This window comes from Juglans microcarpa x Juglans regia, chromosome 5D, assembly GCF_004785595.1.
Source record: "Juglans microcarpa x Juglans regia isolate MS1-56 chromosome 5D, Jm3101_v1.0, whole genome shotgun sequence".
NCBI classification, from domain to species: Eukaryota; Viridiplantae; Streptophyta; class Magnoliopsida; order Fagales; family Juglandaceae; genus Juglans; species Juglans microcarpa x Juglans regia.
In genome coordinates this window covers 9,593,046-9,610,254 of record NC_054602.1, presented here as the reverse complement: position 1 = coordinate 9,610,254, position 17,209 = coordinate 9,593,046, and the positions used below count along the sequence as shown (strand labels likewise).

The 17,209-nt window shown below is 36.6% G+C and overlaps 2 protein-coding genes across 2 annotated transcripts; one reads left to right on the top strand and one right to left on the bottom strand.

The window, feature by feature from the left end:
• The first annotated feature begins 5,582 nt into the window (after positions 1–5,582).
• On the top strand, positions 5,583–9,587 carry LOC121264536 (ras-related protein RABA5a). The gene is made up of 3 exons (XM_041167768.1): positions 5,583–5,887; positions 7,845–8,290; positions 9,014–9,587. Exons 2-3 carry the CDS (start codon positions 7,951–7,953, stop codon positions 9,349–9,351), a joined length of 678 nt encoding a protein of 225 aa, XP_041023702.1. The 5' UTR covers positions 5,583–5,887; positions 7,845–7,950; the 3' UTR covers positions 9,352–9,587.
• Positions 9,588–12,248: 2,661 nt separating this feature from the next.
• On the bottom strand, positions 12,249–15,217 carry LOC121264535 (U-box domain-containing protein 4). Its single transcript, XM_041167767.1, has 2 exons — positions 13,695–15,217; positions 12,249–12,650 (listed from the first exon to the last, which is right to left on the bottom strand). Exons 1-2 carry the CDS (start codon positions 15,015–15,017, stop codon positions 12,588–12,590), a joined length of 1,386 nt encoding a protein of 461 aa, XP_041023701.1. The 5' UTR covers positions 15,018–15,217; the 3' UTR covers positions 12,249–12,587.
• Positions 15,218–17,209: the final 1,992 nt, after the last annotated feature.

The following is a 17,209-nucleotide window of genomic DNA, read 5'->3' as shown; positions in this document are numbered from 1 at the left end:
AATTTATAGACCCCGAGACCGGACCAAATGGTTTCGGTCCACAATTTATAGGACTAAGACACTGGTCCGGACCAAATGGTTCGGTTCGATCGATTTTTCCGATCCGGACCGAACTCTTTACACCTCTAGGTAGAAGGGTACTGAAAGAGTTTAGGAAAGTTTTTTAGTAACTTACCAAAACAGAGTGTATTGATGTGTTTATATAGAAACAAGATTAGTCTATACAGTTTTAAGATAAATACAAAAACAGTAAGTTATAACTATACGATAAAATAACACATAAACAAACCATAATGATAAGATAAACATGACCACTACAATCTGAATCTGATGCAGTTTCTTATCTTTATCTGGAAGTTAGTGATTATCATGTAGTTGTGCTGAGTTATCTTCTTCCTTAACACCTCCTTGCAAGCTCATGGGAGATGCACACACATGAAGCTTGGAGGCTAAGTAGGAGAATCGAGGAGATGGAAGCCTTTTGGTGAATATATCTACAATCTTATCTGCAATGGCAATAAACATGAGATGAACATCACGATTGAGGACTTTCTCATGGTAGTCAACCTCTATATGTTTTTTCCTAGCATGGAACACAGGGTTGGATACAAAAGCTAGTGCACTGACATTAATACACCATATGATAGGAGCCGAAGGAAGTGGAATACACAAATTCTGAAATAGCATTCTCAACCAATACAGTTCAACAGTGGCAATAGCTAAGGACCTATATTCGGCTTAAGTATGTAACCTTGAAACTACTGATTGTTTCTTTGAGCTCCATGAAGCAAGACAATTTTCAAGGAACACTCCAAATCCAGAAGGTGATCTTCAATCATCTGGGTTCCTAGCCCAGCCAGAGTCACAATAAGCTATGAGTTGTAGTGTTCATTTGGTATAGGAAAGACCATAATCAACAATATTCTTCAAGTATCTAAGAACTCTTTTTGTTGTTGTCTTATGTGAGGAGGTTGGAGAGTGCATATGCTGACAAAGTTGATTGACTGAGAATGACATATCTGGTCTAGTGAGTGTGCAATATTGCAGTGCACCCACTACATGAAGATACTCAGTAGGATCAGTTAATGTTTCTCCTTCAAATTGAGTTAGTTTGCTGCAAGAGGATGCTGGAGATTTGGAAGGTTTGGCTCTCAACATGCGAACTCGATGTAAAAGATCATACACATACTTGGACTGATTTAGATGAAGCCTTTTTGAGTAACAGGTAGCTTGAATTCCCAGAAAGTAACTCAAGAGTATGAAGTCTTTGAGATGAAATATTTGCTAGAATTTGGATATAACAGAATGTAAGGCTTGTGAATTTGTCCTTGTAACAATAATAGCATCAACAGAGATGAGTAGAAACAAATGAGGATTGCCATTATGAAATGTGAAGTGATGTATCCAACTAGAGAGACTGTGAAGCCAATGTCAAATCATGTAGTTGATAATCAAGTAAACCAAGCTCTTGGGGCTTATTTGAGACCATAAATAGCCTTTTTCAGTTTGCAAACATAGTCTGGATGTTCCTTCATGCAAAATCCTTGAGGTTGCTCCATGAATACATCCTCCATTAATGCACCATGAAGGAAAGCATTAGAGACATCCAACTACTATATAGGCCAATGAAAATGTACTGCCAAGGCCAACAAAATTAGGATTGTTGAAGGCTTAATTACTAGACTCAATGTTTCTGTAAAATCAACTCCAAACTTTTATTCGAAACTTTTGGCAACCAATTTAGCTTTGGATCGATCTATGCTACCATCTGCATTTTGTTTGATGCAATAGACCCAATTGTTATGGGTCACATTGTGATCCTTGGGTCTTGGATAGGGGGACCAATTGCCAGTAGTGGTTAGGGCCTTAAATTCTTGCTCCATTGCAGCTTTCCATCATGAATCAACAATAGCCTTAGTGTAACATGTAGGAGTGATCTCTGTAAGGTTGGTACGGAATGCAACAATATATTTGGTTGAGTAATAAAGCAGATAATCAAGAAAGTTTATGGGTTTGAGTAAGCTTGTCTTGGATCGAATAAGCATAGGGTGTGAGGCAATTGTGTTGTGGGCTAGCTTTGATAGTATAGGTGTTGTATTGCTTGTAGTAGGTAAAGGCTCTTGAGGTATTGATTACAAATTTCAAGGAGGAAACTTCAGGCTTAGGTGAATGGGAAGATACAGTAGGGGCAAGGTGCTCAATTTTATCAGTTTGAGTGGAGGCTGCATGTTCAAGTAGGGACTGTTGTGGAGTTGGTAGAGTTGCTAAGGGTACAAGTGAGGAGTAGTCATTCACAGCACTCATCTTGAGAGCATGAGTAGATGACATCACATCTAATGCAAGGAAGGAATTCTCATCAAAGACCATGTGTCTGGAGAGGTAAACTTTATGGTGACAGGGTTAATGCATCTATCTACAGCATGACTATGCCTAAGAAAAGACAAGATTTGGATTAAAATTGAAGTTTATGGGTGTTGAAAGGCCAAAGAAGAGGGTAACACTTACAACCAAACACGCGGAGAGTAGTGTAGTCAGGAAGTCTTTTAAAAATCTTGAAGTAAGATGATTGAAATTTAAGAACTGGTGTGGGCAACCTATTAATGATATAGACTGTTGTTAGAAAGGTTTCAACCCAATACTTATTGGATAGGTGGGAGTGAACCTACAAGCTGAGACCAGTTTCCAAAATATTTCTAAGCTTATGCTTCGTGAAACCATTCTATTAACTAGTGTGTGAACAAGGTTTCCTATGCAAGATGCTATTTTGGATGAGGTGTTCCTAAAATTGAGTCGAGCAATTCTCACCCCCTCCATCAGATTGTAGTTGTGTTGTTTTACAAGAAAATTAATTTTCAACCAATAGTTTAAACTTGACAAGTGCCAAAGACTTCAAACTTGGTTTGAAGGAGATATAACCATATATATTAGGAATGATTATCCACAAAGACGATATGGTATTTACGGCCACTTATTGATTGAACTGGTGAATGCCATACATCGTTGTGAATTAAATCAAGTCCTTGTGGAGAAATACAATTGGAATCTAAAAAAAGGTAAGCATACACTTATCCCCAATTGACAAGAATTGCAAACTGTTTATTCACATCATTGCAAGACAAGGGTCAATGATGAGATTTAATTGTGCTAGATACAATCTTATTGAAAGAATGACCTAATCTAGAGTGTCAGCCCAAGAGGCTGGTTATTATTCCTAAAAGAGTTGTAAATGAGGGTTGATTCTTGAGAGAATTTCTTTGTAGCCTTTAGAGGTGGGCAGCAGAGCATGCGCCCCCTGGCCCACCACCGTCCGTCAGATGCGAGTGGTGGGGCCACCCTCCCCACATCTGGCCCCCTAGCGGAGGTTGGGGGCGTGTTGGGCCCAACCCTGCCCCACCCTCCACTTATATATTTATAAATATAAATATATATTTATATTTATACAAAATGTATATATTATAATTTGTTAGACTTATTCACAAGATTGTATTGTATTGACCTCCTAGGTCAACCTTTATATAGGAGATCAAGGCAATACAAGAGTCTTACTTGAGTAATGTGGGACTCACTATCGGGGGCAGGGTGCGAGGTTGGAAAACCCATTCCCCACATATACAAGCTGGGGAAAGGGAATGGGTGACCCTACCCCTACATATGCAGGTATCAACCCTAGTAGCCACATTGGATAAAGTTCATTTTCGCTCTTGTCAGACAATATGAGTCTGTATGTCTGATTGTCCTTCACAAAAAAATGAGATGAAGTTAATAGGAAGTAGCAATTGTTATCATGGCAAAATTTTTGGATCGACAGCAAATTAGTTGCTACCTTTGGGCAGTGAAGAACAGATTGAAGAGAATATGATTGAGGGAATGTGGAGGAAGTTAAATTAGTGGAACTATTGTTAGTGATAGATTTTTCCACCATTACCCACTGCTACTGCTTCATTTTCCTGGAAGGGCTACTAAATGTGCAAGTTTTCAAGATCATTTGTGATGTGAGCATTGGCTCCACTGTCTCCATATCACATATCATTCTTGTTCTTCAAAAGCAACATTTGTGTGTGCCACCATGATTGACTGCCAGTTGAGGAGGAAGATGTCTACTCCTAGTAGGGCTGCTGAATGTGCAAGTTTTTAAGATCATTTGTGATGTGAGCATTGGCTCCACTGTCTCCATATCATTCTTGTTCTTCAAAAGCAACATTTGTGTGTGCCACCATGATTGACTGCAAGTTGAGGAGGAAGATGTCTACCCTGATAGGAGTAGTCCATCATGTGATAACAATCAAGAGCTTGATGGTTGCTCTTTCCACAAATTTGACATGGACCTAGAGGGACTGATTGTTGCCAATTCCAGTTTCCATTATTGCGAGAAGAGAACTTATCAAATGATTGATTCTTGTTTTTACTTTTGAAGTTAGGAGTGGAATTAGAACTTCCTTGATGCTGATTGTACAAGGCAAAGGTGCTGGTCGCAGCAGCAGCCTATTGATTCAGCAACACCTCATGACTGAGCAATTCATCTTGAAAATCATCTAGTGTTTAAGGGTTGTCACGGGTCATAAAAATAAATGAGGTGACAAAGTTGTTAAAGGAAAGGTTGAGGCCACTGATAATGAAGGAGATATGGTCTTCATCATCAAATGGCTTGCCAATAGTAGCAAGTTGATCCGACCATAATTTGGCTAACTGAAGGTATTCAGAGCATGTCTTGGGTCCTTGTTGTAGACTTTGGAGTTGTCTCTTCAAGTGAGACACTCAAGACCTAGACTATGAGTCTGTGAGGCAAATCTATTGGCAAGGGCGTAGTCCATACTTGCTTGGATGTGTGGAGTCCATAAATGGTAGACAACACTTTTTCTGATAAAGTGACACTGATTCAGGTTAGAATGAAGTGGTCATTCTTAGTCCAAAGAGCATACTCTGGGTTGGGAATGTCTTTGCCAAGCTCAATACAAATGATGGAAAGGGGGCACGGCTCAGTTCCGTCAATGATGCCCATGAGGTCATGGCTCTTCAAGACGAGTACTAGCTATGAAAGCCATATGAGATAGTTGTTACCATTGAACTTGATGGTGATCAGATGAGTGAAGTTGGGGAAGTTGAAAGTGGAAGCGTTAAGACTTGGTGAGGCCATAGGATATTTTGGTCATAAGCCTAAGTAGAGCTTTGGTACCATAAAAGAGTTTAGTAAATTGTTTCGATAACTTACCAAAACAGAGTATATTGATGTATTTATATAGATAGCAAATTCAGTCTATACAACTTTAAGATAAATACAAAAACAGTAAGTTAAAATGATAAGATAACATAACACCTAAACCAAATCATAATGATAAGATAAATATGAGCACTACAATCTGAATCTATGCAGTTTCTTATATTTATTGGAAAGTTAGTGATTATCGTGTTGCGTATTATTGGAAGAAATTTTAAATGGCTTGCCAAACGTTGAGCTCACCGCCTGTAATCCTGAGTTAGTTTGACTTTTGAGTCCCTTCTCTCTTACCGCGTTTTTCCAAGCCATTAGTTTTGCCTTTAGACGGCGCCGTTTAGCAAGTAGTAACCCTAATAATGTACATCTTTGAATCAATCCCTCACTCTCTCTCTTCTCTGTTTAACTGTTTGTCGTTCCTCCCCACCGAGACGAGACCGAAGTGTTCTCTTTGTATCATCTCTGAATCTAAAGTTTCTTTTGTCTGTTAATTTTTTTTTTTTGGGGATATATCTGTAGAAGCAAGAAAATATGTGAGGCGCAGAGACGCAAATTCATGGCTTGCTGTGGATGGAATTTCGACCACCTCTACAGCTCCCACTGGCAATTTAGATCTACTCCTCTTCAATGACTTCCTCTGCATCGTCTCCTGCCCCTCTCTTTCACTCCCTCAATGTAATCTCCCTCTCTCTCTCTCTCTCTCTCTCACTCTCTGACTTTCATTCCGGGTGTTTGGTTACCAATAAATTTGTTGATAGGGAAGCAAATAAATTCTATTGCTCACATGCTTTTGGCTATTTTGGGTTTTGTTTATGTGGGATCCTGCTTATGGTGGATGCGGTTTTTGTTGGATTTTGTCTATTCACTTGTGTTTGTTTTCCAAGAAAAAGAGATTTGCTTTCCAAGAACAAGGATTTTCTTTCATCTGTTTGGTTTCCGTTTTTTATTTTCTTTCCCTGTCCTTTCATCAATCAATTGGTGTACGCACAGGCACGCAAGCCATTAATCAATATGTTGACTAAGTGTCATATACTTTCTGCCTCAATACCCTACAATTCTGGTTAAAAGTTACTACGCTGCCCCCACACAGTACAGAACGTAGATCAAGTACCGTATTATTAAGAAGAGGGTTTTTCTGCTCAAACAAATAGAAGGGCTTGCTCTTATTCAACTTTAGAAAACAGGGTGATATGGTAATTACTTGTTTCACTGAAGACATTGTTCATCAGAGGGAGAGAGGATTCAAAGTTTTCTGTTTGAGAAGTTATCAGTGTGAAGAAAATCAAAATGAAAAGAAGTAAAAATATAAAGAAAAGTTTAATCTTCTCTGTCTCTCTCTTTCAAATGCTTGTAAGGAATAGGAAGATAATTTCACAAAGTGTTCTTTTCGTTCTCTCTTAGTATGCTCACTTTTAGATGGAACTGAGAATCGAGAGCTTGAGGGGAATAGAATAAGAATATTCATTCTTTACCAAAACGCATTCAAGTGCAAGAATATTTTATAGATTTGTTCCATTTCCTTTTAATTCTCTCATATCAAATTAGGTTGTAACTAGGCACACTTTAGTTTTGCCAACATAGTGGCACACATAATTACAAAAGAGAAGATGGAGGAGACAGTACCAACTTATAACAAGTTCATATCTATAACCTTCGCATTGATGGACAAAACTACATCCTTTTTGAGGTTTTTCATCAAGCAGCTTCTCCCCCACAATTTTTTTTTTTTTTTTTTTTGAAATCTCATTATCCATCATCTTATTGATACAAATGAGGATTTCTGAGTAATCTTGTCGGCTTTAGGATCCATAGCAAAAAAGATAGAAATATTGGTATTGTCTCCTCCATTCTTCTCTTTTTCATGATTTGCTTGTAGCCTATTCTAGTTCCTAGCTTGTATTTAGGTGTTTTCTCTTGTATACTTCCTGTGTACTTGGGCCATGCCTATTTACTTGTCAATAAAATCTTCTTATTACTTATAAAAAAAAGTTTTCCAGGCAGCATTAAAAGCTCCTTAAATTCGTAAAACTCACCTCATGTGTCTACCTCTCTCACACACTAGACCTTAGTGTTCGAACGAGAAATGTAGAGGATTTTGATTCCCGAAATACAAGTTTTTTAAGTAAACTCTAAATATCTTATTCCCGAAATACAAGAATATTTCAACTCACATGATCACTACATACCTTGAATTGATAATTTACATACTCAACATGAGACACAAGTTTCTATCCCATGTCAATACTGCTCACCTTGAATCAATAATTTAACTTACATACTCTAGATGGAACACAACCTCAAATTTCTAGCTCAAGAAAAGATAAAAAATTTGATACTAGTTACCTTCACTAAGTCTTGTAGATGCTGATACTTTCTTGACTCTTACAAGCTTTAAAGCTGTTCATTTTTCTAGAAGGGGCATATTTGAAGCTGAGGGTGGATTAGAAGTTGCAAAATTGTTCAGATCCCACCCAATGCGAGCTCCAAAAGATAGATATTTGTTGAGTCATACTGTACTTGATGTATTTGCTGAGACATTACTGAACTTGATGTTTATATTCTTGCCCTGCCTCCCATTTTCTTTTTTTCCTCCTTTTATTCTCTTATTCTATTTCCTCATCTTGATGTATAGGGGGATGTCTGATATTGTTTTATCCCTGAAAAAAGACCCACAAAATCTAGAAGGCTACTCATATCAATATGGCTCTATAAAGTGACAATCGCTTGAAGTTCAAAAGATGGCCTTTTATTCTGAGGAAGAAAAATCTGAGGATTACCTCTTCAAGATTGTTTTAATTGGTGATTCTGCTGTTGGAAAATCAAATTTGCTTGCAAGATTTGCTAGAGATGAGTTCTACCCTAATTCAAAGTCAACTATAGGAGTAGAGTTCCAAACCCAAAAGATGGATATCAATGGAAAGGAAATCAAGGCTCAGATCTGGGACACAGCTGGTCAAGAGCGATTCAGGGCTGTTACATCTGCATATTATAGAGGTGCAGTTGGAGCTCTTGTTGTGTATGACATCAGTAGACGCCAGACATTTGATAGCATTGGCAGATGGCTTAATGAACTTCACAGTAAGATCCATAATATGTGCTTGATAAATCTTCTCTCCCTCTCTCTCTGTCAGTTTCTTTTTTGCTTGGTGCTTGCCTGATTGGTACTTACTGGACAGAGAGAGAAAAAGTGGGGTGGGGGTGGAAACCTTTCTGCTGTACTTATATTATATGATATATGATGTCGCTGGCTTTCAAGGGAACTCTAGTCAGAAATCCTACTTGCTGTCACATAATTTTATTTATGTATATAAACTGTTTACATAAAGAGGGAAATGGTTGTGATTTCTTTCTGTTTTATGACTTTTTTAACATGTATAATGCACTGGACATTTGCTGTTAATGAATTATTTCTTCACGATTTTTGTAATACTCTCGACTGTTCATTTTTCTGAGTACGTTTTCAGTTTCTAGTGCATTTGTATAGCCAACTCTTTATTGAACAATTTTATGTACAGTTTAAATGTATGTAGATGTTGTATAGTGATTTTCTTGATGCTCAATGAAGCTGTTTCCCACCAGGAACCTGGATGTTCAATTGCTGTCAACTTTCGATTCTGTTCTTTTATGTTCACTTTCCTGTATTGTTGGTTGTACCTTATAGTTTATTATCGGATTCAGGATAGATTTTGGTTAATGATCTATTGTTATGGTTCATTTCCCTTACAGTTTTCCTTACGTTGATCTTATGCTTTTAAAGTTTGATAAACTGAGGATTGATTTGGTGGTTCCACTATTGAACAGCTCACTCCGACATGAATGTAGTTACGATACTTATTGGCAATAAGTCTGATCTCAAGGATGCCAGGGAGGTGCCCACTGCTGAAGGCAAAGCCTTGGCAGAAGCACAGGGTTTGTTTTTCATGGAAACATCTGCTCTCGACTCCTCCAATGTAGTTGCTGCTTTTCAGACAGTTGTGAAAGAGATCTACAATATATTGAGCCGGAAAGTGATGATCACTCAAGAGCTCAAGAAACAGGATACTACCTGGATGGAAAATGGAAAGACTGTGGTTTTACAAGGAAATGGGAACCAAGAAACAGTGGCAGGGTCTAGAAAAGGTTGGTGTTGCTCATTTTAAAGCCTTGCTTGGACCATAAATGATCTTTTTGCCGTTCACGCGGGCCTGAATTGTCAAGTCTAGTTATACACTTTTCTTCATGTGATCAAATTTCTTGATTTTCTTGCAATTAACACTTTGTTCTGGATCATTGGCGGTTGAATAGATATTGGGGTAGAGTACATGACCTGTAAAGGAACTTAGAAAATCGTAGTTTACACTTCGAATATCATTTCTAGGCATTATGCTTTACTTCATCTTGACTCTCTCTCTCTCTCTCTCTGGAAGCAAGTTTGGAATTTCTGTTTGTTGTTTATATTGAGAGGCTATGGTGCAACATTCTTTTCTTTTTCACAATTTTAGAAGGTTGAGCATTCACATCCGGTGTCCCAAAGCACCACTTTCCCTATTATTTGAGGTTTATTTTACGGTTTTGATCAAAATATCCCCCACATCCAAATCCCTATTTTAGGAAAAAGGTTTAGGGGATGAACAATAATTTTCCAAATATAGGGAATTACTATTCATCCCTTAAACCATTTTTTATCAATATTTTATTCTAATACATAAAATAAATTCTTCTTCCAATTATCTGCACTTTCTCTCATACTCATATTTGTTATAGTTTTAAATGATAATTTTAAAAATAATTTAATTAATTACGAAAATAAAATAAAAAATTTAAAAATATTATCATATTCACAAAAAAAAAATGTTTAAAATATTCACTAGAGTAATAATTCAAAATATAAGAAAAAAATATTGAGTAGTTAAGTTTGTAAATGGAAGTGAGGAAAAAAAATAACAAAGAAAGAATAGAGAAATGATAGGAAATGAGATAAGGAGGATGGGGTATAAAATTTTCCTTTTATGGGAAATAGGATGAGAATGCTGTCATCAACCACAGCTGAACGGACGATATGGCATAAATAGCCAGATTTTGTAGGGAATGAGAATGGGGCCTGGAATTACTTCTTTTAAGTATTAGGGATGAAAACATTTTGGAACATCTTAATTATAAAAATTGATGCATAGTACCTTTCAAACTATACAAAATTGCAACTTTGCACCCTTCATTAAAATTTTAATTATTAAGGTCGTTTCGTATCGTTTATTTCATTAAAATCTAAATGTCAAAGTTTAAAATTTAATTTTCATGCATCTTAGCGGTCAAAACTGAATGATGTTACAAAGTGCAAGTTTTTCTTAATTGATCAAAGATAGAAGATCGAAGATAAAATTTGAATAACTCAAATTGATTAGTAGTTTGAGATGTGAAGTTTTAAAAACTGAATAGTTTTTCAGGGTCGATTTTTTTATTTTTTTTCCTTATTTTGACCCATGTCTTAAAAGATGGAAGATCTACTAGAACCCAAAAACAAGACGAAAGACCGGCAAAAACCTCTCCAAAATATCTTAACACTGTACAATGTCTTGCAGCTTTAGACCGAAGCCTTCGATATCAGGCTCTAAACCAAGTCCCAACTAGGCATAGTTTGTTTTTATAGATGAGATAGAATGAAATGAGATGAGAGTTACAAATTGAAAAAAAAATTATTAAAATATATTTTTTAATACTATTTTTATTTTAAGATTTGAAAAGATTGAATTGTTTATTTTATTTTGTATAAAAATTTAAGAAAATTATAATGATTAGATGAGATGAGTTGAGATGAGTTGAAAAAACATACGAGGCCTTTAACAACAATCTCTTCATTTCGTTAAGAATTTTTTTTTATTTTTATTTTTGTCAAATAAAATTACTTTGGTAATCAATAATCAATATAATTGTTAAAATTAATCGGATTCAATTCGACGCTGTCCAAAGATTTTCGTCGTGTAATTACAGATTTTACATTGTGGTACCATGGGCATAAGATTTTTTCAAAAAGAAAGAAGTATAAAGTAAGAGTAATACTACATACAATCATACAGCCTGCAAGTACCATACAATCATTTTAAAAAAGAATGATCCACTATTATTATTTTTTCATTTAGATCCGTATTTATTTATTTATTTATTTTCAAAATGTTGGGCATTACCTGCGCACTCACCACTTATCATTTCTCAAAGTATAATACTATAAACAGTGTGGAGTGAAAGAAATGTAATTTTGTACGTGAAATTGTAATTAATCCTTTTCCTGCTCACTGTTTCCAAGATCTGTTGTATTAAGGGTTGGCGTGCAAAAAGATATTCCAGAGACTGATTATAAACAAGACCAATTCGTATTCGAATTCGAGAGCAGGCTGCAGGTCAAAACATGCCCCTTCAACTTGTAGAGAGAGGAGGCTGCAGGTCAAAATTCGTATTCCATATGGTAAAAAGAAAAGAAAACGCAACACCTGGTAATTTCCTGCCCAAAGACTCGTAAAAGTTGGTACCGACACTACACGCCATTCAAAAGCCACTTCCCGAATTCGGAAATGCAAACATCGATTTTGATATTACCAGAATTGCAAGTAAGTTTGACAAACGCCAGCTAAGGCTTTGATTAATAGGGGGACAATATTAAAAGAAAGAACTTTTGAGTCCAGAAATTTGAATCTTTAATTATGTGGGTCGGTTTGGACTTTTGTTGGTGGGATTCGGTAGATTATGTGCAACTTAGGACAAGGCGGAAATAGTACCACCACACCTTACAACAGAGTAGAGGCTGTAGAGCAGAGAGGACCTACCAAATTGCAGTCAGCCCCCACCTTAATTAAAATTTATTGACAGTTTTCCATTCAAACTCCCAATTGAATGCAATGCTGAAAGAATTGAAGGTTACATTGAATGCATATTTACTTTGAATGCATGCATATATAGTGGTAGACATTTGTTGAATCAAAGGAAAATAATCTCACCATGGAGAAGTTGCAGGCTGCACGATATGCCAGAGTATGGAAAATAATAATAACATGATCCAAGCAAGTAGTACATAGTCTCTTTATTTCAGCTACTACACGAAACAAGACAACCAGTAAACCTTTTCACAAAAATTGGGGTCACCCAAACAAAACATAAGGAGAACAACCCAAAACCCAGAAAAAGAAAAAATATGTATATTCCACCTCTAGAAAACATAGAATAAGAAGGAATAATAAATATCCAAAAACCTAGGTCAGTCTAGCTTTCCCTAATTTTCTTCTACAAATATTCTCCTAAATTTCTCAATCCCTACTGTACAAAACATCAAGAAAGCATTCCGTATATACACAACCAAACCTCCCACAATAATTACCTCTGCTAAATAGTACATAATACCTCCTGTCTAAGGACTTGAAGAGGTTGCCTCTTGTCTTGGTTCTCTCAGATACCCGAGAAGTGTTTCAGCCTGCAAACGCAATAAGAACCATTGTTCATATTAAAGCCAATCATATAACCCCAAGAATTAAAATGAAGGGGTTGTCGTATCAGATGCAGTATCCAAACAGCCTTCAACAAGATCATAATCGCAGAAGACACACTGCGCACATTGATTATATCGTTCTGCACCTTGTATGCAGTTAAATTCATGCACACAAAAAATGCAAAATTTATATATTGTAGATTCTTCAAGAAAATGGACCATTCATGAGTCGAATCAATTATTACTTTAAATTATCTAGCTAGAACATCATCTTCACTTCCTAATAACCAAAGACCTATCAAAAACTGATATCGTTACCCTCAACTACACGACCTAATTTTTTTTTTTTTTCAAGGTAACCCCAACAAATAAATTGTGACCTAAGGCGTTGTCCAAGGCACTATCCATGTATCACTCCCCAAACTTATCAATACCGTCCATCTATATAATACCAAGATAATAACATTTTCATCCCAACAAACAAACAAACAACACGAAGCACTTAAAAAGAGTAAGACAGTTCTATCATAAAGTCATTGCCGCATCATGCAGCAATAGTTATGTCACAAAAGTCTAGTTGCAGCAATCAGCATCATGAAACGCCAAATTGACCTGAGTTTGCAAATTTAAAGCGCTTGTTTGAAAGTTGACGAAGAGAAATCTACAACCTATAACTCAATAAAGCATTTTGCCTGCAAAAATGGTTAGAATTTGAAGAACAGTATAGAATAAAAAATACGGTGTTACAATTATCACTTTTGCGTATTCTTGGCGCTGGCACTACACTCATATCACTAATATGATTGATCAAAGTAATTATTTTATATTAAAAAAAAAGTAAACCAATCAAATTAATTAATGGAGTATGTTTTATGCCCTCTACTATGTGATGTGATTAGTAAAAATAATTATTTATATTAAAAAAAATAAAGTAGCCATCACATTAGAATACTCAAAAGTTTGAGTGATTGTGAATAGAGTTTTTGATAAAAAAAAATCCCAATCACCGCCACCAACTCAACCACTCACCTTGTGCTTGGCCCTAACACTCCCCGTCTGAGAAAGCGCCACCAGAGGAGGAATAGCCCCCTCCCTCACCAGCAACCCTCTATTCCTCACGCTGTCCGCACACAGCTGCAGCAGCGTCACCACCGCGAACTCCTTCCCTTTCAACGATCCATCCTCAATCGCCTCCACAAGCACCGCAATCCCGCCCTCCTCGAGTATGGCCTCCCTTCCCTCCTCGATTCCCGCCAGGCTACTCAGCACCACCATCGCCTTTTCAGCCATCCCCGTGCCCCGCTCCGCCACCAGCGCCACCAACGGCTTGACGGCCCCCGCGATCACTGCCCTCTCCTTGTTCGGCCTAATCGAGCAGAGTTTGTACAACGTCGTTAATGCGTCCTTCTTTCCCCTACTCGACCCGTTCAGCAGCAACGAGACCAGGGGCGGAATCGCCCCGCAGGCCCCGATGGAACTCTTGTTATCCTCCACCAAAGCCAAGCTCAGCAGGGCGCACGCTGCGTTCTGCTTCGATGTCTCGGTCCCGGTCTTGAGCACGTAGACAAGGGACTTGACCGCACCGGCGTTTGTTATCAACGCCTTGTTGCCTTCGTGAAGGGACAAGTTGAGAAGCGCCGTGACGGCATGTTCCTGAGTCGACGGGTCGCTGCTGCACCGGAGTAGCGGAATCAGAGCAGGAACCGCACCAGACTCGCCGATTAAAGCCCGGTTATCGGCCCGGTTTTTCGCTAAGAGCCTTAACTTGGCCGCCGCAGACCGCTTAACTGCGATCGACGGAGATTTAAGCCCGTCGACGCAGATCTTCACGGTTGGTTGAAGATCCTCCGGTGAAATGCTCTCGATTATTTCTGTCGAGAAGCTCTCCCTCTGTAGAAACCCCAAACAAGGCTCGACCTCCGCCGCGTTAGCCTCACCGTTGTTGTCCTTGTCGGAGGACGACGTGGGCAACGTCGCTAGCCTCTGTAACTCTCCCGAGATATCGCTGCTGCACACCGACAAGTCGCTGAATGCCTGAGAGAGATCCAGAAACTCCCTTATCTCCTCCTCCGAGGACGACGTGGACTTTGCTGACTTCCCTTTCCGCAGAGCGAGCTCGCTGAGCCTCATGTCGATGCCCGAGTCCGTTAGGTTGAGGTTCTCGGACACGCATGTGGATCTCTCAACGACAAACGAGCAACTGTCATCTTCGTTTCTTTGGAACACATTGGACCGTATGGTGCGCATGGAGCGGCCGGTGTGTCGGTGAATTTTGAGTGGATCAGGAGTGTAAATGTTTCGGGTGAGAGGGAAACGGTTGGAGCTGGAATGAGAATCTCGGACAGAAACCATTGTGGTCGGAGACACAAGCTCAGAAGAACTTACGAATGTGTATATATAAATGAACGAACTATTGTCTCAGTCCGTTTGACGAATTTGAGAAATCTTTAAAGGCTCTAAAGAAATTTTCATGGCGAGAGAGAGGTTGGGAAAGAAGGTCGGGGAATAGACTTTAAAGGCTAGTTTTGGTAGTGGCTTTCGTATCTGGTCCAAGCTAAACAGACAGGCAAGTGAGGTAGTAATGGTCACAGACCATATAGATAACACTTGTCGGCACTAGGTCTTATCAGCAGGGAGGAGGACTGATGTGACAGTGACCACAGTACCGTGTGCGATGTGGTGTCTTTTTACACATGGGACCCCTCCGCCAGGTCGGCGAATAGATGAACAGACGTCGCTTCGTGACTTTAAATTTGTTAAACGTTTTTATATAGATTTTCTTTTTTAATATTCACGTTAAATTATATAATTTGGAATTAATACAACGGATAAATGATAGAGTTACATTCTTTTTATAATTTTTCTATAATTTCTAAATAAAACAATATTTTTAAAAATATTTGTTTAAATTTTAATTTTGATTTGATGTGTTTAAATTAAAAAATATTTTATTAATAAATTAAAAACAAAATGCAAATGAACCGTAACTCTATCAATAAAATATCATTGGTAAATAGGTGGAGTTTCCAGCTGTTCTCGGGCTTTTTGAGGTTGTGTGGAGACAGTAGAATAAAGTCAAGAGACAATTTGAGTACTCTGACCTTGCCATAGATTCTACTTTGGGGATGGATTTACGACAGTAGTCACTCTCACAATTTCTCACCATAACTTCTGGCCAAGATGGGGACACACGTTGCCAACCCATAACCTCCCTTTTTTCTTCATCAAAATCTTTAAAATTTGACATATTTTTTTATAAATTTAAAACCTCTATAAATATAATTTTATATTAAATTAATTAAAATAATAATGTCATTTTATTTTTTTATATTTTATAATTACACTAATTATATATTAATAAATAATATATTTTTATTTAATGAAAATAAAAGAAAGTTTGAAGGAAGTAAAAATCATGAAAAATAAAAAATAAAAAGTAAAGCAATTGGAATAATTTTTACAATAAAATATTACTTTTAAAAATGAATAATACATCTTTAAATTTGAAGATAAATAATGCTACATGCAGTCGTAGAATACACAAATATCGTACAATTACTTTAAAAAAAAATAGATTATATAGCCAATATATATCATTTTACCTATTTTTCTTTTTAAAGATGTATTTGAACAATAAAAAGTAGCTTAAATTTCATGCATTTCTTTATAAATTGTACATTTTTTAAAAAAATAAAAATAAATCTAAAATTTACAACCAACTTATATATCCAGCATTCCTCGGTATACATTATTTCATGGTTGGAATTATATGATTTTACGTAAATTTCAAAGAACCAAACCAACAAAATCAATGTGCCCTTCACCTAAATTGCAACTCTCTTGGTGGTTGTTTCAACACTGACTCCTAAATTCTCACTCCTAATCTTTCACTTTCTTGGCCAGAGTTAGGTAACCGCTCCTTTTTTTCTACACAATATATATATATATATATGAATGAGTAATGTTACATATAATTATGAAGTATACAAATGTTGAATAATTATTTTAAAAAAGAATAGAGTTTATTTTTAAAAAATTAATTTTTTTATATGAATATCAAATTTATATATATATATATGTGAGTAATGCTATATACAGTTATGAAGTACACAAACGTTGAACAATTATTTTAAAAAGGAATAGAGTTTATTTTTAAAAAATTAATTTTTTTATATGGATATCAAGTTTATATATATATATATATATATGTGAGTAATGCTACATACAGTTATGAAGTACACAAACGTCAAATAATTATTTTAAAAAAGAACAGAGTTCATTTCTAAAAAATTAATTTTTTTTTTATAGATATCAAATTTATTTACTTTTTTCAAAAAGATTATACGACACATATGTATTTGATAACTATAAATATTATTTCTCTATATATATATATATATATATATATATATATATATACTTAGAAAAAGATGGTGTTCGTCCCCATTAATTATTAAACACAAGTTCGAGAGTAGCAGGTACAATTTTACGTGTCATCACATATAATTAGTGCAAACATGCTCTACGTAGATTCTTAATTATCG